Source organism: Dermacentor variabilis, chromosome 7 (genome assembly GCF_050947875.1).
Source record: "Dermacentor variabilis isolate Ectoservices chromosome 7, ASM5094787v1, whole genome shotgun sequence".
Lineage (NCBI taxonomy): Eukaryota > Metazoa > Arthropoda > Arachnida > Ixodida > Ixodidae > Dermacentor > Dermacentor variabilis.
In genome coordinates, this window is record NC_134574.1 from 80,763,188 (window position 1) to 80,787,385 (window position 24,198).

Here is a 24,198-nt window from a genome sequence, read left to right on the forward strand (position 1 = left end):
CCAGCTGTTCCTGCTCTTGGTCACCTGCCTCCTCGATTACGAAGAGACGTTACCCTCGGAACTCTTCAGTTCACCCATTACAGCATTATGCTTTTGACTGAGAAGGCAGGGAAATTTTCAGCTATGGCGCCTTATGATATCTCACTTGCGTGCTCCCATGAAATCATCGAAACGCTATGCTTGTTTAACGATGGAACATGTGAAATCCGTGTTGTGCAGACAGTGGTAAGACGAAAGCATAAAAACAATCAACCGTTTAGTTATTGCCGGAGTCCTATATGTGCTATTTTGCTGACGCTCATCGTGCTGGTTTGCAGGTTTTACCGTCGCTGGCTCCGGACGTGGCCGCGCCTGTACGAACCATGCATTCGCAGGCGCGAAGGCGCTTGCTCAACCTGATATAAAAATACACCGCATGCAAGCGGAACAAGTGTGTGCATATGAAACGTTGATTCAGGGACCAACAAATGAAGCCTTTAGCTGCTGAGGCGTGGTCATGAAAGCGGAATATTGGCGATGAGCTCCACTTCGTAGGCAAGTTTGTTGGTGCTCATCTGCTGCAAACACTTGGAGCGTAAAGAGACAATTTCGTTCCAGACAAGCATGAAGTCGGACAAGCGTCCACTATTGTGCAGTGAGAGTTCCTTGCACACACTGACACCACATAAGTAACTATCTGGGACGCGCACAAGCGGCAAATCACACGCACGCACTTCGTCATGCCTGCAGTGGAAGCAGGCGTCTCCGGCGGGAGGCCCGCCTGCGATTCCAACGGCCGCCGCTACGCGGCTTTCTGTGGCGCCTCTATAGGCGCTGCGCATGGCGGATAGGACTGGTCCCGTCGCCAGCACCTACCCCCAGATTCTGCGCAGCGCCGTATGAGGGTATCGTACCGGAATTGAGCCTTAACCTAAAAATTGGGGAAGAAAAGATGCTATTTTTACTCCAAGCAGAACTGAACCAGAACGAAATAGGTAGGAAACGGCAGGAAACGGCAGGAAACGTCATTCCAATGAAAGAAACTTACTGATTGTTGTTTAGATAGCCCGCCAATGCATAAAATACGAAAAATAAAAGCAATGTACTTTATTCTTTTGCTACCTTCGTCCTCATTTGTACCCTTAAGTCAGTGCTTTTGCTTTAAAAGGCCATGGCGCTGAGGAACCGTGGTGCGTCGGATGGTTCCGGTGGGGGATCCACCAGAACGATTGCAGCTGTATCCCCAGCGCCTGACGATGAAATACTTCCGCTGGCGTCGGGGGAACTAGACCGTAACTTCACGACATGCTGGTAAAAAAGCTAGTTGTTTATTACTTTTCTTAAGCGATTGTACATGCATTAGGCTTGCTGATAGTTTTGATTAGCAATTCGACACATCTTCATTTGTAATACACATTGAGGTAAAATTTTTCGCCGTAACACGACAATTCGCAGTAAAACTTCATGTGTTTGCGCAGGGGAGGGGCACTGTTGCTCGTAAGCGGCTTTGCAAGCCGGCACATTTGCATCTTCTGTGGCCACGCTGTCCCACGCATTCAGTTCACACCGCTTTTCATTTTCTGAAAAAGAAAAGAACAAATATTGGTGGATGCTGGATAGATAGGAAATTTATTGACAAGAAGAATAGAGACATCTTGAAGCACGCTACTCTGCTCGGGGGGAAGAATGCGAGGTAAACAGCGGAAAGACGGATTAGTATAAGGACAGAGAGGGAGAGAGAGAGAGCGCAGGTTAAGCCCATGAGTCACAGTATGCAAGCCTTTCATTCCACAACTATGTGCGTTAAAAAATGAAGTGAGGCCTCGATAGCTTGCAAACGAGCGTTAAAATCCCTCTAGAAGCCTACAATAGCGTATCCTGATAATGCCTACCTGTCAAGAAGGGTAGAAGAAGCCGCGTAGTTAGAGAAATAAAAAAAATTATGTTTGTGATTACGACGTGCCAGCTGACACGCGAAGGTATGTCAACAACTGACGGTGAAGTAGGCAAGCACGAAGTGATGACGAAACTGACACATAACAGTTCTGCAGCGCAGTTGTAAAGAGCATACAAGATGATCACATTCTAGCCTAAAGGCGAGCGATTAGCACATACGTAAATGAAGTACAAAAAACGTAAGTAGTCCAGAAGGCAATAAAGAGGCCGAACTGAACTACGCGCTACGCTCTAGGTTCGTCAGATTTTACAAGATAGGACTTGGGGACGGGATGTGGAATCAAATTTTTTTTCGGGTTCATTCAGGATCATGCTTCTGCGTTTATTTTTACTTCTGCTCCGAAACGAGAATCATAGCTGTCTGAACCAGTTCCATAATTTCTGAATGTGTTTATTCGGCTATATATTAGAAAAAGGAAACCCAGGTTTCCCGAAACCGAAAGGTACATTTGCAAAGTCATGTTTGCTTGGGTCTTGGGTATAGAACTACTGGAAACCATTTGCTTCTTGCGCGCATTACCTTGAAGAAATAACGGAAATCAGATGGCATCCCCGATGCCGACCGCAAAAATTTGTCAGGAGTGTGCCTCAAATTCTGATTGCTACAATGACATTTCTGGGGCGAGCGGCGTGACTGTTTCTGAGTACGCCGCGCCTTGCGCCGATATGACGTATAAGGTATCTTTTGCTGTATTTAATTTCAGAAATGATGATCCTCGACTGAACTTGTAACGTTCATGGTTCGGAGGTGGCTTCTTCATAAAATTTCTTTTCAGGTTCGGTTCTAAGATGGCAGGAAACATGTCTATTCGGTTTCGGTGCAGTTGAAAATAACAGTACAGCTCAGGTGTACGGTTCAGTTCCGGTTCGGTTTGACCTGCTGCTTTGGAACAGCAAGATCTTTGGTGATAGCAGCCCATGCAAAATCTGAGCAGAACGGCTTCAAGCTTCTGGACAAGAATACATTTTCCATTACCTTACTCTCGGGCACAACACAACCGTCTCAAGTATTCAGGTCCCCTGGCTGTTTCAATTCAAACGGCAGCGCTACTGATGTTTTATAGCAGCATTCGCCCTCATCGCACGACCCGTGAGACGGACGTGTACTGGTTTATGTACTAGTCTCAGGGCCGTTCAAATTGGGACTCCTTTTTTATGTACCTGCAGGCTCCCATTCTTTGAATGTCAACTACTGCTGCTTTGTCATCAGGTCATGCCTCAAATCCGATCGCCCAGCGTGGCACGAACGAGCGAAACGAAACCTTTACTGATCGCTATTTATTTATTTATTTATTTGAATATCACCTGCATCGCCACAAGTGTTCTGTAGGGGCCGGGATGAAAATGATAGAGCAATAATTTTTCCACATACCGTAGCGTCTACGTTTGAGATTTCATTGCATTATTTACAGCAGGTCAACGTGCAGAGGAAACTTAAAATAGAGGCGAACGAATTTGCTAAATACAATTATTAAGGTTATTGGGCGCTGCAAACTAAACGAGCAATTTCGAACATATATGAACTCATTGGCTGTAATTTCTTCATACTTTTCAACGAAGTCGCGCAATGCGGCTAATCGCAAACGATGATTGCGTGGTGCAGTTGAAGCTGAGTTAGTGCAGCTACAAAATAAAACAGATGGACATATTATGCAGATCCAGCGCACATTCAGGAATCTATATGAGACAAAGTACTTGTGAAGCGGTTAGTTTAGTGCAAGAGAACTGATCATCTTCTGGAACGCGTTGCAAAGCATAGAGAGTACGTGCCTGCCCGACAAATCAGCAAGACGATGAAGTACCCACTACGTGGCTCACGTGATCTACGCAACTGCGGATTACACTGACGTCGGGATCGCCCCACTTTTCATCGCGCCATTACCCGAATATGCACAGTTAACGATTGTACTTTATCGAGGGCTCAAAACTTAGTACACCCTGTGCGTCAGTTTTTTACTTCTACGACGCCTCCATTGTCTCGTTTAACTTATCACGTCGTCATGGCCAGATAGGCTTTTTATGCGCAACTTCGCCCTCGTTACAGGGAGAAGAAAAAGAAAACGTTGCACGCCCGACCGCGTTTCCCGTCGACTCGATCTTAGGCAATATACTGACACGCGAAGACGCGTCGAATCTGTGCAAATATAAATGAGTAGAATGACTTTTCTACAGCAAACTTGTGCAAATTTTTTTCAACTATATCTGTGATGGTTGAAAAAGCGCTGGTTGATTTGGCGCGAAATGACGCCGTTCCTAGCACAAGTGATAAAGAAATCTCGATATCTGGTCGCGTAAATCAATAGAAGCAACAGTCGGTAAGTAACGCAACACTGGGCGCTTGCCTGAAGAATGCAAGATAAGGAATTTATAGAGGCAGCTTATAAACGTCCTATTGCGCTTACCATTTACTTTCAAAGTCAGAACAAAACAGTTCTCCGTTGTGTTCCAATACTGGAATTTGTAGTTTGCTGAATCTCCCATGCCTTTGTAAAAAAAAAGTTACAGGAAACTTCTGTAACATACTTCTATAACATTCCTCTCACATATTAACGCATAGATTCAAGGTCTTTCTTGTTTTTTTTGTTTACGTATCAGACACGCACGTAGAAAGTTATCTTTGTGTATGAAATGACACCCTACTAAAACATTTGAACTGCGCCGCAGTTGTGAACTTTGATTAAAATGCTGATATAGCCATTTACTCGATATATGAAGACAGTACAAAAATTCATGATCAGTTAGAGGTTCCCGCAGAATTTTAACAGAAGACCAGGTGCCGAATTTTTGACGCCGACAGAATCGTGAAAAAGTGGTAAGTTAAAAATTAAATTATAGGCTGATTACTTAATGTACAATGCGTGTTTTCAATTTTTTGCCGACTTAGCAACCTCCCACGCATTTTATAGCGCAATATACATTCTAGGGATTTCTTAGTTAGACGTATATTAATGACCCCTATATTAGAAAGAACACCGGATGCGAAGGCGAATCTGAAGAATCCTCACATACATTTCTACACATTTGTGTGTCCTTAAATTGCGTTAATATGTATCATGAATTAGATAGGAAACATGAATAAAAATGCGAATAGAGGATGCGAAAGGGGAAAGAAGCTACGTGCAAGCATCAAATTTCATTTGACCTCTACAATATATTTTAATTGGTCACCGCGCTGTAAAGTAAGTTGGCAGCCATTCATCAAGCGCTAGCAGTTTTCTGCGAACAAGTAAACATCACCTAAGTGTTGCAAGGTTAAACGAAATGTTACCTTTATTCAACAATATTATGTGTTACTAATTGCATAGAAATGGTACACATGCGTATTTTGTTCGCAAAAAAGCCAGTAACTAAGAAGGGTGTTTCATTGAAATAATTGATCACCCACAATAGTCTCTGAACAGTACAAAAGGAGCACACGGACGAAGACAACTGCTTACTGCCCAGCGAGGTATTACAATAGTGTTACTAGAATGTGTTTTTTTTTTTCGTTGCCCTGTCAACAGAATTCTGCAATTTGTGGTACGCTATTAAAGAAGAACAGCTTCAGCTTAATGATTAGATTGTAGGAAGAAAAATTTATAGTCGCCACTAAGCGATAGGACGCTATCACTTCATTATCGTCGAGGCCATTTTTAGGCACTGGTGAAATCTTATGGCTGTTATCGTGCACTTTTCTTGCTGGCATTTCTTTTCTCTTCGTTCCCTTCACACGTACATTGCGATGATATAATAAAACTAGTGTTCATAGACACCGCGTTTCCCTGTGCATATTTTCACTGTTGGTAGTTTCGCTGCCGATTTTCTTTCAACAAGCAAAAGCTTAGCGGCGTGTACATGTATACGACAGAAGCATATTGCATCAACTTTCAAGCGTGTCGCTTTTGAGGTAAACGAAATAATTCACTAGGGAGGCGTATCGCATCTAACGCGCCGATCAGGGCTAGCTTGGGATGGAGAATGCGCATTTCAGCGGCGCAGGCAAACAGAAGCACAACGTATCAGGAATTATGGGAAAGCATTCGCTGCGGGATGACAACGGGCCAACCAATTGGCGGCGGCGGTTGCCGCACTGCGGGACATCAACACAAAAATGGCAGCTTAAGAAGCAGGTCTCACGCAATTTCTTCTCACTCCTGAGAACATGAAGCGCTTGAAACAGCGTCGTCTTTGTGATTAATAAATGACAAAAAGGCATTAACAAAGGGTGAGTTACTTGATTTGCAACATTACCGTAGCCATGCGCACTTTGAGGTAATAGAAGCCGAGACGGTCGGGCTCGGCTACCACTGGACAGTACTACTGCAGCTGACACGACGGAAAATTTCATTTTTCTGATTCAATGCAGTGCGTCGCGTAAATTTGTCCATGCCGCCAAAAGAAGAACTTGAGGAATGTAACCGTCTCCCTACGTATACTTTAGGAGCATTTCACAACGCGGCAGCAGAGCAGGCTTATCGGAAGTAAGACTGCTAACTTTAAAATATGGCACTAGGTGGCGTAAGTTCGCTGGGCAAGAAATGCGAATTCTTGTAAACGGTGGTGCATGAGTGCAGGCGATACAAGAAATCAATACGATACGCTCCCGCCATGTACACGCTGCTTTTGGATGCCTTTGCGGCGAGAGTACACAATACGAGGGCTTATTTTCAGCTGAAGGTTTAGTTTTGGGAAATCGGTTGTTATAAATTAATATTATAGCTTATTATTGAAGTTGAGGCATCCCGTACTCTCAGGTACATAAAGCGAAATTTTCGCGGCACATTTTTTTGTTATCTTCAATCTTGATTACCAAATTTTTCTCCGTTCTCAGCTCGAATAAGCATGGCACGTTTGCCAGCCTCATCATCGGCAATATCTCCTCACGTCTCTTGAAGCTGTACAAAATCTATACGGAGCCTTCGTCGTTAGTCAATGCAACTGAACGTCAAGCGAGTCTAATATCAAGTCTTTCGTCGCTTTGTGTCTTCAGAATCCTGGAAAATTGTAGCTGTGCCAGCCTTGTTGCATAACGTTTGCGTGATTTCTTTCGCATTACTATGACTATAAGTCAGGTATATCAAAAGGTATGACAAGCCTCTCACTGCCACCATGCCGTAATCGTCAGGACAGTGTTCCGATGTCATTGTATCATAAATATGTGAGCAACACAAAGCCATCACACATTGGAATCCTGATGTTCCTCATTGCAAGTGACGAAGATTGTATAATTAGTTTGTTTCGTGTCTGTGACACGACTATAGAACTTATCTCATCCGCTCTCTCATAAGCTATTCCCCTTTGCTACGACCTTGGTGAGCATCATAGTCTCTAAGAGCGACCACTTGAAATTGAGGCATCTTCTAATGATGTATTTTCGTAATATACATATATAATTTTACGTTTCAACAGCTCGTTGTGTTGGTTTATTGTGTTTTTAAACCGGTTATTCATGCACTCATATTACGGTAGTGTTATCGCCGTCGTCAGACAATGGCTATCTTGATGCGTTGTCAGACCATCATCCCATTGTGCTCATATCGTCGTCAACATGCGGCCGTCGTTCTACCGTCGTCATCATTTAAGAATTGTCATCTAATTAAGGTCATGCCATCGTCGTTACGCCCTCTTTGCCGTCTCACTGACGTCATTCCTCATTCGTTACTCCGTCGTCGTCACCGCCCCGGCGTTGTTCAGTGGTCGCCATGCCACCAAGCTCACGGGCGACCTCTGCAAGCGAGTGCCATCAGAACGTGCCACGATACCGGAGTACCTCGCGTGTAGCGGAAGAAACGAAATTGTCAGAAAAGCCACCACAGATGTTAAGTAAACGTGACTTCAGAAATATAGTGCGTCGCTACCTTGCGCGATTGCTACATAAATTGCCGTCAGCAGTTATCGTGAGATGAGCTGTCCCGTAACATTTTTTTGCGATAGAGGTGTTTCTAACGTGGCAGATGCGTTCCTATTCAAATGGACATTCCAGTACAAGGTGTCGCTGACGCACGTGCTCCTAACACTAAGGAAGCACTTCGACGCACTGCATATAGTGCTGACAACGTTATCTTGCGCGCCTTGTACATAGCTTCTACCTGAAGGCGCGCCTTCGTGCATTGCGTTCGGCACCAGCGTTTCCCGGTAAAAATTACGCTTACATAAGCTGCATCTGTCGGGAAGCGTGAGAAGCATGGCAGGGATCTTTGAATGCTGTCGCGCTTCGCTATTAAATGCGAAGCTTAAGCGTCCTCCAATTTTAAAGCGAAGCTGATGAGGGGAGTTCCACAGACATTTTCGGGTGGCGTGGGTGGTAGGAAATGCCAATCAATGCAACCAAACAACCAAGATGCAAAATGTTTTGCTTTGAAAAGCACTTGTCAGTCACTGTAAAATAAAAGTTCCTTTTCGTGTAAGTCACTTCTCACGAATAAAAGGGCCGTAGAAAGCAGCATGCGAGTGTAAATAAACCGAGTGACATGTAAGTACACCGAATGTTGTCTCACCTGCAGTAATGGGATCCATGGTCATAGACAGGTATGCACCTGCTTCTGCATCTTGGGAAAACTTAACTGAATATTTTGCGTCGTGCGTGGTAAAGAACCAACTGGGGGAGTGGCGAAGGACCGTCAATGATCAGGGAAACAAATTACAGTAAAGACAAGGCATTTGCGCATTAGGTGATTGAGAAAAAAAAAACTTGATGCGTCATTGTTATTTGCTAGAACACGAGCGTCTCACATGAGATGAAAGGATCATTTTATTTATTTATTTGGCACCTGCATCGCCCTTGCAGGAATTACAGCAGGGGGGTATGTAAATAGCTACATAAATAGTTTTTCAATTTAAACACACAAAGGGCGGTAAAATTCATAATTGGTCTCCGTACCTTCAGTAGTTGGCGGAAGAGCATTCCACTCCCGTGCGGTTCCAGAAGAAAAATTAATATCGCAAGGCATCACTTCTAAAGGAAGTTCATAAGGTTTCAAATTATGGCCCCTTCTTCGACACATATACGACGGTGGTCTAATGCACTTTTCTCTGTCAATGCCTCGTTTAGAATATTGTATACAATAAAAAAAAATAGTTTAAGGCTCTTTCTTCTGCACTTCAAAATCCTGCCATTGAAGTTAGCGCTTGCTTTCAGTGATATGAAGTCTTTGTTGTAATTTCCCTATACCAATCGGACTGCCATATTCTGGACTTTTTCAGGTGAATCAGCATAAGCGTCCCAACAAACACACGTGTACTCAAGTACCGTACTTACGTGAGCAAAATACAGCCGTTTTTTTTTTCGTTTACTACGTAACTGGCCAAAGTTTCGAAGAAGGAAGCCCGACTTACGCGTCACCTTTATTCTTATTTCCTCTGCATGCATGTTGCATCTTAAGCCTGAGGTAAATAAAACACCAAAGCACTTGCATTCCCTAACTTTGCGTGCAGTAATACTAGTCGCACTCACATGACTTTTATGAATGTTTCCTTGAAACGTGACTTTTCAACACATTTAAACGTTAAGTGGAATTTACCCTTTCGCACACTAAGATGAAATTTTATCTAAATCACTCTTAAGGGAAGAAAAACGACTATCATTATCACTAACCCTACAAAGCACACCGTAGTCTGCGAAAATCCTGACAGTCGACATAATACATCTAGTAATAACATTGACGTATAACAAAATATGAGAGGTCCCAGAACTGAACCTTGGGCACTCCAGAGTTCACCACATCAAAATCAGAAGTTATGTCGTTGAGAAACACAGAATGTTGTCTGTAAGAAACATATGCGGATATCAATGCAATTAACTTTCTGTTCAATTTGTAGGCACGTAGTTTACTAGTGAGTAGATAATGAGCCCCAACGTCAAACGGGTTTCGAAAATCTATAGAAATCCAATCAATTACTATCTTCTATGTATTGCTAGTACTAAATCGTGTGTGAATTCTAAAAGTTGTGTAGGACAAGGAAAACCTTGCCGAAATTTATGTTGGTTTCGATTTCATAGGTTAAATTTAACAAGATGTGAAGCAACTGTGTTTAACGTGCTCACTTCCTAAAATGCTGCCACTCGTGCATGCCATTTACGCAACATTAGACAACGAATAAGGGTTTCGCGTAAATCCTTTCCGGTACACCCGCGCAATACCATTCTCCGAAAAGTACGCAGGCAAAGCGGCAACAGGCGCTGGCCAATCTGGAGTGTAGGGGACCCATTAAGGTAACCATCGTCGAGTCACGCGTTGTGGCAACTGACGTAACCAGCAGCGACTTACATATCAGGCACAATGAACGCTGACGTGTGACACCAACGGTACATTTGACAGGTCACTTTCAGGCGCTCGACAGAGCTCTCGCGGAGCGGTCTACATTCGGCTGGCCGAAATAGGGCGCTCGGAACACATTCGCCTGGTTCGTTCAGAGCACCACGTTCTATTTCAGAGTGCTCGGAGGCGCTCCCACCTTGAAACCTGGGAGGGCGGCCGAGATGCGACAAGAACTCGATCATATGCCTAGTATGATTATTCTAGGAACATTTAGCACGTCCGGCTGGGGCGGCCTTTCTCTGGCGCCATTGTCTGGAAGGTTCCTCAATTGTGCACGCCGAGTTGGAACGGGGTAGAAACTATATCTGCCTGGCAGCAATCGGCATGTAGAACTCCCGGGCGGGCCCTTTCAGCGAAACGCAAGGACGGGAGCGCTTTCGCGTCTGCAGCGAAGCTCCCTTTAAACGCTCCACCTCACATCCCCTTTCTCCTTAAAGGTGATCAGGAATTCATACACCACAAAAAAGAAACTAGAGCGGTAAGCATGAACAAGGTGCGCATTTCTTGTGCGGCTCTTCAAGTGGCTGCAGATAAGAAAAGGAGAAGAAAAGGTAAAAGTGGTCAAGGAAAATTTCTTTACTACCGTGCGAAAATATAGGGATGCAAGAGAAACTCATAAAAGAAGTTAGAATGTTACTCTATTCTTCCGTGATTTCGGAATGGCAGCACGCCCTAGGAAAGCAGTCCTTGCGCCGTTTGTTCCCCCCTCCCCCCCCCCCCCCCCCCAATCGTGCTTTTGCATTCACTCGCCCACTTTTGGTAGTTCAACCATTTGCTATGGTCGAAAAGAAAGCGTTTTAAGGAACTGAATGTTTCTGCTGTCTTCACGTTCTAAACTAATATTACACAGGCGCCGTTCACTATCCCTATGCCCACGCAGTGTCAACGAGTACACTTTATCTTAGCGTACAAAAATTAGGAAAAATTAAAATTTTGAGTTTAATCATCCTCATCATCATCAATCTTCAGGCACCTGCCAGCAATCTCCAATTAGGTCTGTCTTTCTCCAGCTGATTCCAACTTGCGCCTGCAAATTTCCTAATTTCATCATCCCGCCAATTTTTCTGCCGTCCTCGCTTGCAGTAGAGTTCCCAGAGCAGCCACGCTACCTTCATTCGAATTAGTGATGAGCAGGATACAAAGGCTTCCTTCTATAATCAGCGATGAAGTTAGAAGGGCTTTGCAGGACATGACCCAGGGAAAAATGGCAGGAGATGATGGAAGAACAGTCGGTTTAATCAAAGATTCAGGAGATATGCTTGAAAAGCTTGTGGCCCTTAGTGCGCAATGCCTCACGACTTGAAGTGAAACAGATAAATGGGAGAATGCCAGCGTTATAGTAATGCATAAGAAGGGAGGCGTTAAACAGGTGCTTTCAGTGATGTATAAAATATTCACCAAGATCATTCCCAAAGGAAGCAGGGCAACACTTGACTTCAATTAACCATGAGAACAGGATCGTTTCAGGAAGGGATTTTCTACAATGAATGACATCCACGCCATCATCAGTCTGGTAATCGGAAATCTGCGGTGTGCAATCAACATCTCTATATAAGAAGCCAACAAACACTGACACCGAGGACAATATAGGGGAAATTACTTCTGCTTAATAAATAAAATAAAGAAACGATAAATAGTGGAAATGAAAGTGGATGAAAATACAACTTGCCGCAGGTGAGGAACGATCCCACAACCTTCCCATTTCGCGTGCGGTGGTCTACCAATTGAGCTACCACGTAGCCGTTTTCCCATCGACTTTTTTGGGGTATTTATGTGTCCTAGTAGGACACATAAGTAGGCTGTGCCATAACGCTATTCCAAACTGTTTTGCAGCGAAGCGGTTAGCTTATAGTTGGCCGGGATTTTTCGTGGCGTTGCCCTCACGAAAAAAAAAAAGTTACCTTCAGCGATTGAAGCGAAAAGTGCATACATCCTTTGGCATCACGCGTAGAACATACAGCACCGCATTCGTTTCAACTAAAAAACAAGCAAACAACAAGCATTTAAACCATGTAATTATTGATAAGTACCTCCTGCTAACAATTCCGAACACGTAGCGCGTACACGTTTCCCGGCAATCACTACTGTTGCGCAAGGTGGCGCGACGACGGGAAATGGCGATGTGAAGATCGACGTGACTAACATTTTATATTTAAAATAAGAAGCCTAGCAACTGATTTTACTGTTATTGCAGCACCGCTATGGGTAGGCAGCGCCTAGTTAGAAGACTCCTGAGGAGCAGTGTGAATACGAGGAGCGGCAAAGGCAAAAGAAATGGCAGTACAACCAGTGTCGGCTTGCAGCCGCTGGTCGTATTGGCGTGGAATTCCTGCACAGGGAAAGTCCTCACGTCCACATTCTCCTGTGGCTGAGCATAGTGCTGGAGGAATTGAGCAATAATTCATTGCATACTAAGAAAAATAGTTATTTCTCATTAGCCCTCAGCTATTGGTCAAAAGATTTCTTGCTACACCCACTTCACCAGCCTGTCACGCGACGTCACCAAACCGCAAAAACTCACCGCGTCAAAAGGACGTGTAGGCATTAAAGATGCATTAATTTGCCGAACAAAACTGAATTTTCTTCTCAATAGCCGCAGGCTGCCACATTCCGGAAGGAATAAAAGACTGCTGCTGCCAATTGCTCAGGCACTGGCTACTCGCACCTCCCGGAGAGCATGGGCTGGTTCATTTGCGTCTAATAAAACTTCTTGCGTGGCTGCGTAAGGTTTTTGAGCACTCTTGGCACGTTTACGACCTCGCTCAGCCAATCTTTCTTTGCTGAGGTTACGTTTTAGCGGCATTCTTAACCTTCCGTTGCACGCCGCCTCGATTTTCGACCAGCCACCGCAAGCTAGGTAAGGCAATGCGGACCAATCGCAGACGCCGGCATTACCCTCTTCATTTACATTCAGTGCGCTGGCTTGGCCCCATCGAAACCCTCTCCACTTGAACGTGCTTCTCGCCTCCTGGAAGCCAATTACAAATAAAAAAACTGCTCGATGTAGGAAATGTTATTCGTTTTGGAAGCAAATAAAAGTGACCGCCTATAAACTAAGATGGCATTTCATTGGGCTATTGAGGCAACGTTGCGGGTTACCGCCCGATGCTTGCGTCGGCGGTTGCGCAAATTGGGCGTCAGGAGATTGGAATAAAAACACTGTATTAGTTTTACGTTATAGGGCCCCATAGCGTTGTGGAACTGTTTTGGCACGAATACGACATCACTATGCCAATCCTTCTTGGCTGACGACCCATTTCGTCGACATCGTTAACTTTCCATTGCACGTCGCCGCACTTTTCAACCAGCTACAGCAAGCAAGGCAAGTGGAAGCGGGCCATTCACAGACGCCGGCACCACCTTCCTTATCCTGCTATGCACGGTCACAACTGAACACTCGGCTTCACCGAAACTCTCTCCTTTTCTGCTTGGTCTCCACCTGTTGTCAGCCGATTAGATAAGAAGAACCTGTAAAACTGGTCAGTACTATTCGCTTTGAAATCAAACAAAGGTGATTTCCTACAAAGGAGGTCAGCTTTTCATTCGCTGGTTCAAACAACGCTGCAGATCTCCACCCGATGCTTACGTCGACGGTGGCGTAAGTTTGACTTCTGGACATAGGCAGAAAAACATATTGGAATAGTTTTAAATCTTAAGGCCCCTGAATTCGTCTTGAATACTGTTTGGGCTTTGCCGATGCGTACGTGGAGGAAAAAAAAACCTCGATGTTCTCAATACTCAATGTTCAGTAAATGCATGTTATCATAAGTTAGCTAAGTATTGCTACTGTATTTACATTAATTTTAGGTACGTACTAACCCCCTTTAATATACAAGACTAATATCTAGATGGTGGGAAGAATGCATTGAATAAGATATGTTGTTAGAACTGCACCCACAATCACATACCTAATAAGAATAATGTTCCTCAGTAACATAACAGTCATGTGGATTATTTGTTTTAGAAATGCGCACTGTACACTACAAATTGAGTTAATGACACTGTAGCAGCAGTGCGGTCACTAGGCCATCTTACATAGCTCAACTGCTCATAATTTCTTATGCTCTTCTCACTGACAGCCAGAAAAGTAGGAGGAATCGCCTTTTGAAAATCAGCGTTTGTTCTTTGTGGGACGCCGCGATATTGTGCCGGAAAGAAACAACTTGATTGACAGCTCACGCTAATTTAATCGCGCACACATAATTTTTTATACTTAAGTTAACTGCATTTAGAAGGAAGACTACTTAGTTTTTAGCTTTCGAAATGTTGTCAAGATACTCACTCACAACCTTTCAATTTGTACTTCCGTAAAAATGTGTATGTAGTAGCAGTAGTTCCTGCAGATGCTTCATTGCTAGTTGCTTGTGTAGTTTGTATGCACACTTTCGATTTGCCGTCATTTACGCTGTCATTGTAGCTGCGTTGGAGCATCCAGTATGGCTGCTGTCGTACCATTGCCTGGAAAATATGATGTCATGATGTATATTTCAATTAAGCAGGAGATTAAGCTGTAGCCTGATTAATTGAGGCTGCTCAAAGAATGTGTGCAATAAATATTTACCTTCACTCGTTCAAACTCCACTGAATAGCAGATTTTCAAAATTCACAGTGATGCGCACACACTAGCCACCTCCGCCATCTCAAAAGCGGAGCATTTCTGAGGCGCTTGTAAGTTCTGAATCGGGACCATCGTCGCCGTGCGGTAACGCAAGGCTTTAATGTCCAACAACTGCCCCTCTATGGCACAGTGAATAACGAATAGCGAATTTCGCTGTACTGCCACGAATCAACAAAACTAAGCCTCCGCGCGTTTGCACCTTTTGGTGTTCGTCCGGACCATTTTCCCAGGACACGTGCTACTTTGAAACTGAAACTTAAGCGGACCCTCTCTTTGCGGCAACGCACGCTTCGAACTTGACCAATTTTCCCTGAAAATTTCCTGTTTAAATATATAACGTTTGATATGTTTACAGTGCTAAAACTGCCAGTTGATTATGAAGTGTATCATGGCGAAGGGCCCCGCATGAACTTTAAAAACCTCAGTTTTTTTTATGCGCACCCAATACGCGATGCACTAGAGTTGATGCGTTCCGGCCCGATAGAACTTTGGCTACGAAGGCCGGTATTGAACCTGCGACCTGGAACTCGGCAGCGCGACGCCATAGCCACTGGGCTACCAGGGCGGGTAACCCTGGAAAATTTATCAGTCGCTGTGAGTGTTTCACGTCAAGCCTTTAGGAGTACCTTACCGTCCAATGCAACGCATCACATTTGTTTCTTTCACAAGAAGTTGTGCCCCATGTGAAAAATTTACGATCCTGTAGTAGTGATCTTTCTCGAATTTGATAATACTCGCCAGGAGCGCAACTAATCACCACAGTTTATGGTTGCCCTTGTCGCGTTAGATTCTCACTTCGAGTGAGCGACTTAGAATAGCGCAGTTAGGTCGCACGTGCGTGTCCTGTGAAACCAGAGGACAAACATTACCAACAAGCGTAATGTCGGGACTTGGGGTCGTATAACGTAAAACTATTTCAATTTTTTTTTCCAATCTCCTGACGTCAAATTTGTGTAACCGCCGGCGCAAGCATCGGGCGGTGCCCGCAGGGTTGTCTAAACAGGCCATTCAAACGCTCTCCTCGTTTTTAGGCGGTCACATTTGTTTGCATTAAAAACGAATAACATTGTCTACACTGAGTAGCCTGTCATATCTAATTGGTTGATAAGAGACGAGGAGCGCGGTCAAGCGAAGAGGGATTCGATGGGGCCGAGCCAGCGCACTGAATATTGATAACCGGATGAAGAGGGTGGTGCCGGCGTCTGCAATTGGTCCGCTTTCCCTTACTTATCTTATGGTGCCTGGTCGAAAATCGCGGCGACATGCAACGGAAGGTTAACAATGCCCATAAAAAGAATCCTCAGCAAAGAAAAATTGGCTGAGCGAGGTCGTAAACGTGCCGAAAGGGCTCGACAACATTACACTGCCACGCAGGAGGTTTTATTGTACACAAATAAATCCATGCTCTCTGACAGGTGCGAGCAGTCAGTGCCTTAGCGATCGCCGACAGCCATCTTTTATTCCTTTCGGAACGAGACAGCCTGCGGCTATTGATAAAAATACTCAGTTTAGTTTGGCATATTAGTGCATCTTTAACGCGTACACGTCCCTTTGACGGGGTGAGTTTTCGCGGTTTTGTGACGTCGGGTGACAGCCAGGTGAAGTGGGTGCAGCCCGAAAGCTTATGAGCAATAGCCGAGTGATAATGGCGAAAAGGTGTCAAATCGGAAATACCTATTTTCCGTTGTTCAGTCCAATGATGCATAATCAGAGTGTGCACGTCATATCAGGTGGGGAGCTATGGCTGTTTGCGTGACGTCGTGTGACTGAAAGGCGAAGTGGGGGTAGCCCACAAACGTTTTTTACCTATCGCGGAAGGTTGATTGCAGAATTGCAATAAAAAATTTGGTACAGCTTTATGTTATAGGTTCCGGATTCCGTGCGCTCGTTTCTTTCATTCGCCGCCGCACGTATCAAGCTTTCGCGTGATAAGCCGTTGCGCTTCTTTTCACTCGTTCTTTTGTGCACCGCTCAATTCTTTCGCTGATTTTCCGTCTATAGGTTTGAAGACTTGACTGTTAAGAGACAGGCTACAAGCACGGAGCTACAGCATCAGAAACCATGAAAGCATGCGTCTAGGCTCCCTGACGTGGCGTTGCGAATTTCGGGCAATTTTTGTAAAGCGCTTCTAAGTCCCAAACTATTCGTTTTTGAAAATGAGAAAAATAAACGACGTCAAATGCAAGAAATTGCGTTCGAATAACACTGACGGTTGTGTCATAAAAGCATTTTGACGTTTTTCAAATATGTGAAGAGAAAAATTGAAGTCTGCGCCGAGCGAAATTTTCCTTTTACCTTTAGGCAAGCGGAAACATCATTAGCCAAGAGACGTGGGCAAATCTTTAATTTATGGGCCTTTCTCCCTCTATTCAAAGCGTTCACAAGGACCGTCAACAATCTTAGGTCTGATGACTCACTACGTTTCCCAGAATATAACATCGCAATGACAATTTAAATCTTTCTCGTATATATGGGTCCGGTGCAAGATTTTTGTATAAACAACTCCTTAAACATGAGCGCTGTTTGCCTTCGAAACGACAAATGTCGCGGAAACCACTCACGCCATAACGTAAATTAGCGCCCTGTTTTTGTAGTCAAACCCCACTATATCTAAGCATATAAGCAAGATATCGGCAATATGTTTCGTTATACAGGTGGTTTCATTATCAACGTGGCGTTCCGTGGACCACTTGGAAAAACCTGGCGAAATGACACAAATGGAACTTTATTTTGCTATGGGGATTAGTTAGGTTTGTAATTTATAGAGCGCAGCGTTTAGGAGCTCGTTGCACGGCGAGCGTCGTTGTTGTCCCTCGTAACCGAATGACTAGACAGTTTTAGTACTGCGTCATGGCGATACGTACGCAGCACGCAAGGGCTTTGCGGAACGTAGGAGCGCGTCTCGCTTGGGAGCTTTTAGTACTGCGAAATGCCTACGTACGTAAGAGGGCGAGTGTTAGACGCCGGGCGCGTCGGAACGCAGTGGCCGTACCTGCCGATACGTCGAACCGTCGGCCAAACTAGACGCTGTTGATCTCGCTAACATGATGTAACGTGTGGGCGCGTTCCCGCTTCGTCGAACTATATTTAGGCCCTTTAAGATACTCTACTTTTAATGCGCGTGAAATGCACGGATCATATCGAGAAAAATAAGAACCGAGTACTTGCTTTCTGGGGCTGGCACGGTCATTTGCGACAAACTGCGCGAAGAGTAGGTCGAGCCTTTCGCGGAAACAGCGCAAGCTGAAGACTTTCCTAAAAGCGAAATTCATATTTTTGGTTATACATTCCCACTTTGCAGGATCCTGGAAAGGGTTCTGCGCGTTTACTTCACACAGCAAAGCCAAATCGTACGCCACGGAAAAGAACAGTCTTCCGCTGGTCGCCTTCGACACCGCCATTTTTCGAAACTCTTGTCTCGCGCTCTCCCGAACGAACGAGAACCACGAGAGCAGCACGCAAGACTCCCTACGTACGCACGCAAGAATCGGATGCGTGCGTACGCAGCGGCCGCGTACGCATCTCGTACCGTTTGTGTTGCGTTCTGCCCATGCGCAGTTTGCAGAACGCAGCGATCTTACGTACGCAACGCCGTTGCGTACGCTATGTACGCAGTACTAAAACTGTCTAATGAGCGCAGCGAAGGATGAAAGCGAACGCAGAGCGCAGCGGGATATGGTAGACGGCGATAGCGAAGAGAGCGCGAGGAAGAAAGCAGAGAAGGATGGCATGGCGAACGCTTGAGAAGTGTAGTGTCGCGCAAGACGAGCTTTGCGACGATGATGGCTACGAGATGGCTCCAGAGTAGCACGCGTCCTCTTCATGCAAACGAATCGCTACATGAGTGGAGGTCTATCTGCGGCAGCTGCAGTCGAACGCGCCCCCGCGTCACCCGCACGCTGTCTCTCGTGATCTCCCGATTAGCGAAGCAGTCGCGCCTCACTTCACTCCGTTTGAAACGTTCCACACGAAACAGATTGCTTGCGTTAGCCAATATATCGCGAAATAAAAACGTGTATAGAACTGCGCTCAAATTTAGCACTAGGGAGTATCATAACCGTCGGCAAGTTTTCCTTTTTCGCTACAATCACTGCTTGCTTAACAGTGATTGGTTGCCACCGATAAGATATTACCGGGGGAGCCAGTTTGTGCAATTGGAACTGCCGGCAGTAACGCACGAAACAGCGGAAGGAAATCGAATGGCTCTAAGCCCCCTGGATTTCTCATCACTTATTATCTGCAGCCGAATCCTTGTCACTATACTCAGAGTCAGTGACTAGACATCCATGGTGACTACTGCATGCAAATATAGAGCAAGAAGCTATACGGGTTCTGAGCTGCAATTTCACCCTAAAGTGTGATAACGTTACCAGGGATGCATATAATGTTTCTTTAAACAGGTGAATATATTGCAAAGGCTCACCGGATCGTGTCCTTCCCCTTGATAGTACAGATAATATCAGGACAGGGGTGTCCGCTGTAAATGCGGTAGGCAATTCAATATTTTCTTGCATGGACTTCGCTTTGCGATGGAAGTTTAAGCGCGAATCAGCAGTCTGTGCACTGCCAGTATTAGAGCAGGTCAACGGTAATAGAATAGAACTAACATGAATGGCAGGCCTACCTAGGATCTGTTTATTAAGGAATACTAGATTTCAATAGTAGGAAAACCTGTGTTTCTAGAACGTTCGAGTATATAATGAAACAATCCACTCGGCGTTGAAAGAGCTATCCATTTAGAAAGTGAATACTAATCACTAAAAATCCTAAAGATGATCAACTTAGTTACATATCTTTCTGTGTTTTTGCTTGAGAACGACACGTGCGACGTGTGCGCAACACGATAAAGACTACAAAGGCGAATGAACCTTAAAACAGTGCCAATCAATGACGGTCCATTCATGAGTAAGGGCCCTATAACGTAAAACTATTCCAATCTCTTTTGATTCCAATCTCCTCATATCAAATTTACGTAAGCACCGTAGCTAACATCGGCTGGTAACCAGCAGCGTTGTTGCAAAAGCCCAATCAACTGCCCATCTCGTCTATTGGATGTCACTTTCGTTTGCTTTCAAAGCGAATGGCATTGCCTATATTGAGTAGTTTCTCGTATCTAACTGGCTGAGAAGAGGCCAGGAGTACGCTCAAGCTGAGAGAGTGTCGATGGGGCTGAGACAGCACAGTGAATGCAGATAATCTGATGAGGAGGGCGGTGCCGTCGTCTGCGATTGGTCCACTTCCCCTTACTTAGCTTTCTGTGACTGGTCGAAAATCACGGAGGCGTGCAACGGAAGGTTAAAAATGCCGCTAAAATGGACGCTCAGCAAAGCAGAGTTGACATGGCAATGTCGTATACGTGCTGAAAAATCTCGATAACGTTATACGGCCACGCAAAATCTTTTATTATACGCAAATCAATCCACACTCGGCGGCAGCTCCGAGTAGCCACTGCCACAGCGAACGGCGAGCAGTCGTCATCTTTTCGGAACGGGGCAGTGCCCGGCTATTTAGAAAAAGTTTCAATTTTTTTCGGCATATTTATGCGTCTTTAACGTGTACACGTGACTTTGAGGCTGTGAGTTTTCGCGGTCTTGCGATGTTGCATGAGAGAAACGCAAAGTTTGTGCAGCCCGAAAAAGTTTGACCAATAGCAATTGGTCAAACACCGCTTTTTTCGCTAATGACAAGAAAGGCGTCGAATCGCAAATTATTATTTTTTTTCGTTCGGTCTATTCATGTGATTTCACGAAGTCGCGTGACAGACAGGCGTATGGGTGGTAGCTCCAAAATTTTTTTACCAATCGTGGAGGGCTGATTGCAGAATTGAAATAGAAAAGTTTGAAATAGCTTTACGTTATAGCGCCATAGCTCTTTTTTAGAATATGGTAGTCAGACTAAAAATGAACTATTATGCCTCCATAGGGACGGTGAAGAACGCAGTAACACAAATTAGGTATCAGAAACTTACTATGTGATGGGCGAACTTGTGCCCTTAAAAGCAAGCGACACTCAACGCACAACGACAGTGGCGAGCACAGTCGCCAATCATCGAACAACATTCGCGTGGCTACAACCTTCATATGGGGACGGATTACCAGCGAAGATGTTTAGGCTGCATACATGGACTGTGTACTTCATGATATCATACATTTTTGAATACGGTACCACACTACGCAGACACAAGCGCCGCCACGGTCACCGTACCTCCCACACATCTTCCGCTACCGCTGCTGTAGCCGCACCGTCCCCTCCGACACGCGTAACGTTATAACCACAGAAGCACAGGCCACGTGCACAGGCGCTGTCGCCACACTCTTACCCCCTCTCGTTATTCTTCAAACAGGATTTAACACAAATAAAGTGCATGAATGCGAACTCTCTACTGTAAGCGCACTTTGAAGTATTTATGTAGTGTATCTCCTACAATGCCGATTCATGTGCTTGTATCTGTACCCAAGATATTAAACTCATTTATGGAAGCTGGCGGAATTCTTCAAGCCTGCTTCCCCTCAGCCGCTGGTCAGCCCAGCATAGTACAATCTTCGGGATCGGCGCACACATTGCTGTCACCTATACGGACGTAAGCCAGCCATAGTAAAGTCCCCCCCCCCCTCCTGGCAATGTACTCATCGAACCTTCCAGCGTTATAAATAGTACTCGCGTAAGTTCTTGAATGTACTCCACTACTGAAGTCGCACACTCCCTATGATTACACAAGGTTCTGCGAAACACACCCTAGAGATAAGATCGACTACAACAATCAAGCATTTTCTGATATATGCAAGTGCATCCTTGGCCGAACGATAACGTTTAACATTTGTTAGCCGGTGAAAAACGGTCACAGGAGAGAGATCAACAAGTACACTTTCAATAAGCTTCAAAGAAAGGGAATAAGCGCACAATGCGCAAAGCGCTTTCTCTTTATGTGCCCAAAAGCGATGGCAGAGCGACAGTGACGTTTTAGGGGCTAGGTAGCAGACAGCAGCAACTTGTCAAAGTGGAGGAATTTCGCTAAGAATGCTAACCGCAATAAAAATTACATGTCACCAAGATCCTAAAAATCGCGGTAGTCAAGCGCACTGGCCTCGTTATTGGTATCGCTGTGCCGCCTAAGAAGCGTTCCATTAGGTGCGCAAACAAATACGCCCAACAATGGGTCACTGGTGCACTCGCACATTACAGCTCCCATTATGCAGCGCGCATGCCTGCCGTCGCGGTGGCTCGATTCCTGCCAATTCACTGATCATGGCATTCGCAAGCCTACGTTTAAGCAATCTAATGTTACAGTTTCGATTGCCGCAGACTCACGCAAATGTGGTGGATTTGTCGTCCTTCCTACCACACTATCGATGTCAATGCTTTGCCTCATTGGTGAAACTGCTATTATGTTTTGTGTTCCCTAGCGCTTTAAATATCGATCATAACACTATAGACAAATTGTTCAGCGCATAGCAACAGACATCGTTCGAGAGGCGATCCGGCTGTTCTCTGCATTTTGCGATGCCGTACGTTCATGTGAACATACAGCGTGTGCGAAAGTGTCACACATTCCACCTGCTACCTTTGTCGACTTGTCGTCATCATAAGTGTTTAATTCGCAGACGCTCAGCCTTGTGAGCTCGAAGCACACAAATCCATCTTAACGCCAAGGTTTCGGCGACAAGTGACTTTTGCACTATTTGCTGTGTAGCCCGCAATTCTGAGATCTCCATCATTCGCGGGTGCGCATTGTTGAAGTAGTCGTTGTTTCAGCCTATCTCATCATCTTATTAAATATTTCATTTATAACTTCTTTTTTTAGTAGCACGAGCATCGAGTGACACTGGTTTCCTGCGCAGCACTTCCGGTTCACCTCCTGAGATGACCGGGGTCGAAATTCGTGATGTTCGTGATATTTAACCCGTTAATTAATGGAAAGCACTTGCCTGGAATAGGCTGAACATCTGCCTAGCAGAGCGGATGTGACGTCATCCCTTCCTCTCTCGCTTCTCCTCTCCCGATGCTCACCTGCTCGCTCGCTCGCTTGCTCCCAACAGCTGCGCGCGCGCACTCGTTACATCCTCTGACGTCAGCACCGGAGAGGCTGGGGAAGGTGCGCTTCGTTCCCCGCCCACTAGGGGGCTACGCCCCGCCAGGTGGCGGTCCCAGCGCTTCCTCCTCACCCTCCCTCGTTTCTTGCCCGCATATGGTGCCAGGTAAAAGACGTTCGCTCGCCTAACCTAAGGAGCACCAACGTCAAGATGCGAGTGCCAATAAGAGACACCTAAATCAAAGATTAGGGTCGCTAACAGATTTTTGTTGTTTCGTGAGTTATGCCCACTTGCGGTTATACTACGATACAACTCTAGCCTTTTGTCCTCAACCACTACGTCTTTAAGACTTGTGCAAATAAAAGGAACCTTGAGATGCAACGAAATGCAAGCGACCTGAAGGATCCTTAAGAAACTTCGCTGGAAACAAAACTAATCACTCAACAGATCATGTCATCGGAGGTGACTCCATGCAAAATGATATTTTAATAGAAAGGCAAGAAATCTCGTTTATTATATGTAAGACTTGTCTTCGCCATATTAAACTGTGGTGGTCTGATTTATTGAGTCTAATTTTGGATATTTGAGGCTTTGATCTGCGACAACGCCCCACTTTCCGAATTTTCTGCAGAAGCATGAAATACATTCATGACGTGTTCGGCGATGAGTTAAGGGATAATTTAATCTTAGAATTTAGCAATGGCCTTCGTCATCATCATCATCATCATCCTGGTTACGCCCACTGCAGGGCAAAGGCCTCTGTCATACTTCTCCAACTAATGCCCTTACAATGGCCCAAATTTCTTTCGCTCCAGTAGTTTATGTCCCTCAGGCGCCGTGTGCACTATTGTGCACGACAAGAGAAAGCATCGAAACCGAAGTCACTCATAAAATGATATTTCAAACGTGTAACACACAGTTTTAAAGACTAGTTGTTCATACCTGTGTGGCAAGTTTGTATAATCTTTGTAATGTGGGAGAGAAGACGCGTCGGGATGCGCAGGACTGGGTATTTGTCTTCGGGTCAGTGTGCCCTCATGTGGTGGGATAACCCCATTCCTTGTTTTTCAGTGTAAAATTTTACACCAGGCGTATTTTGATGTTGCTGGGCAGGTGCTTTGCGAGTATCCTAGAAAGGAAATATTGAATGTTCTCGCATCCGACATTTCTGCAGAGAAACGTCGCGTGCAGTCCAGATTCTGCAGACTCAGTGAGGCATTTAAAGTTGTTTTGTTGTGTAGCAGTACGCTTTTGATGATCTGCGGCATGCAACTGATGTGGTGGAACAAACATTTCAATGGATAAACTTAATTGCCAA

At 45.1% G+C, this 24,198-nt stretch overlaps 1 protein-coding gene across 10 annotated transcripts in view; it reads right to left on the reverse strand.

Annotated features, from left to right (window-relative positions):
* Positions 1–1,285: 1,285 nt before the first annotated feature.
* Positions 1,286–24,198, reverse strand: part of LOC142586868 (uncharacterized) — a 62,664-nt gene continuing 39,751 nt past the window's right edge. For 5 of the 10 annotated variants that reach the window (XR_012829265.1, XR_012829264.1, XR_012829266.1 and 2 more), the window contains 5 exons: positions 19,274–19,327; positions 14,515–14,690; positions 8,412–8,512; positions 4,338–4,418; positions 1,286–1,559 (listed from right to left, as the gene is read on the reverse strand). Coding sequence is in view for 4 of the 10 variants with exons in the window: in XM_075697740.1 (XP_075553855.1) it covers positions 1,339–1,559; positions 4,338–4,418; positions 8,412–8,512; positions 14,515–14,690 (579 nt within the window). In the remaining 6 variants the exon portion in view is untranslated. Of the gene's footprint in view, positions 1,560–4,337; positions 4,419–8,411; positions 8,513–14,514; positions 14,691–19,273; positions 19,328–23,874; positions 24,010–24,198 lie in introns of those variants that run through there. The other 5 variants (XM_075697743.1, XM_075697742.1, XM_075697740.1 and 2 more) reach the window with 4 other exon arrangements.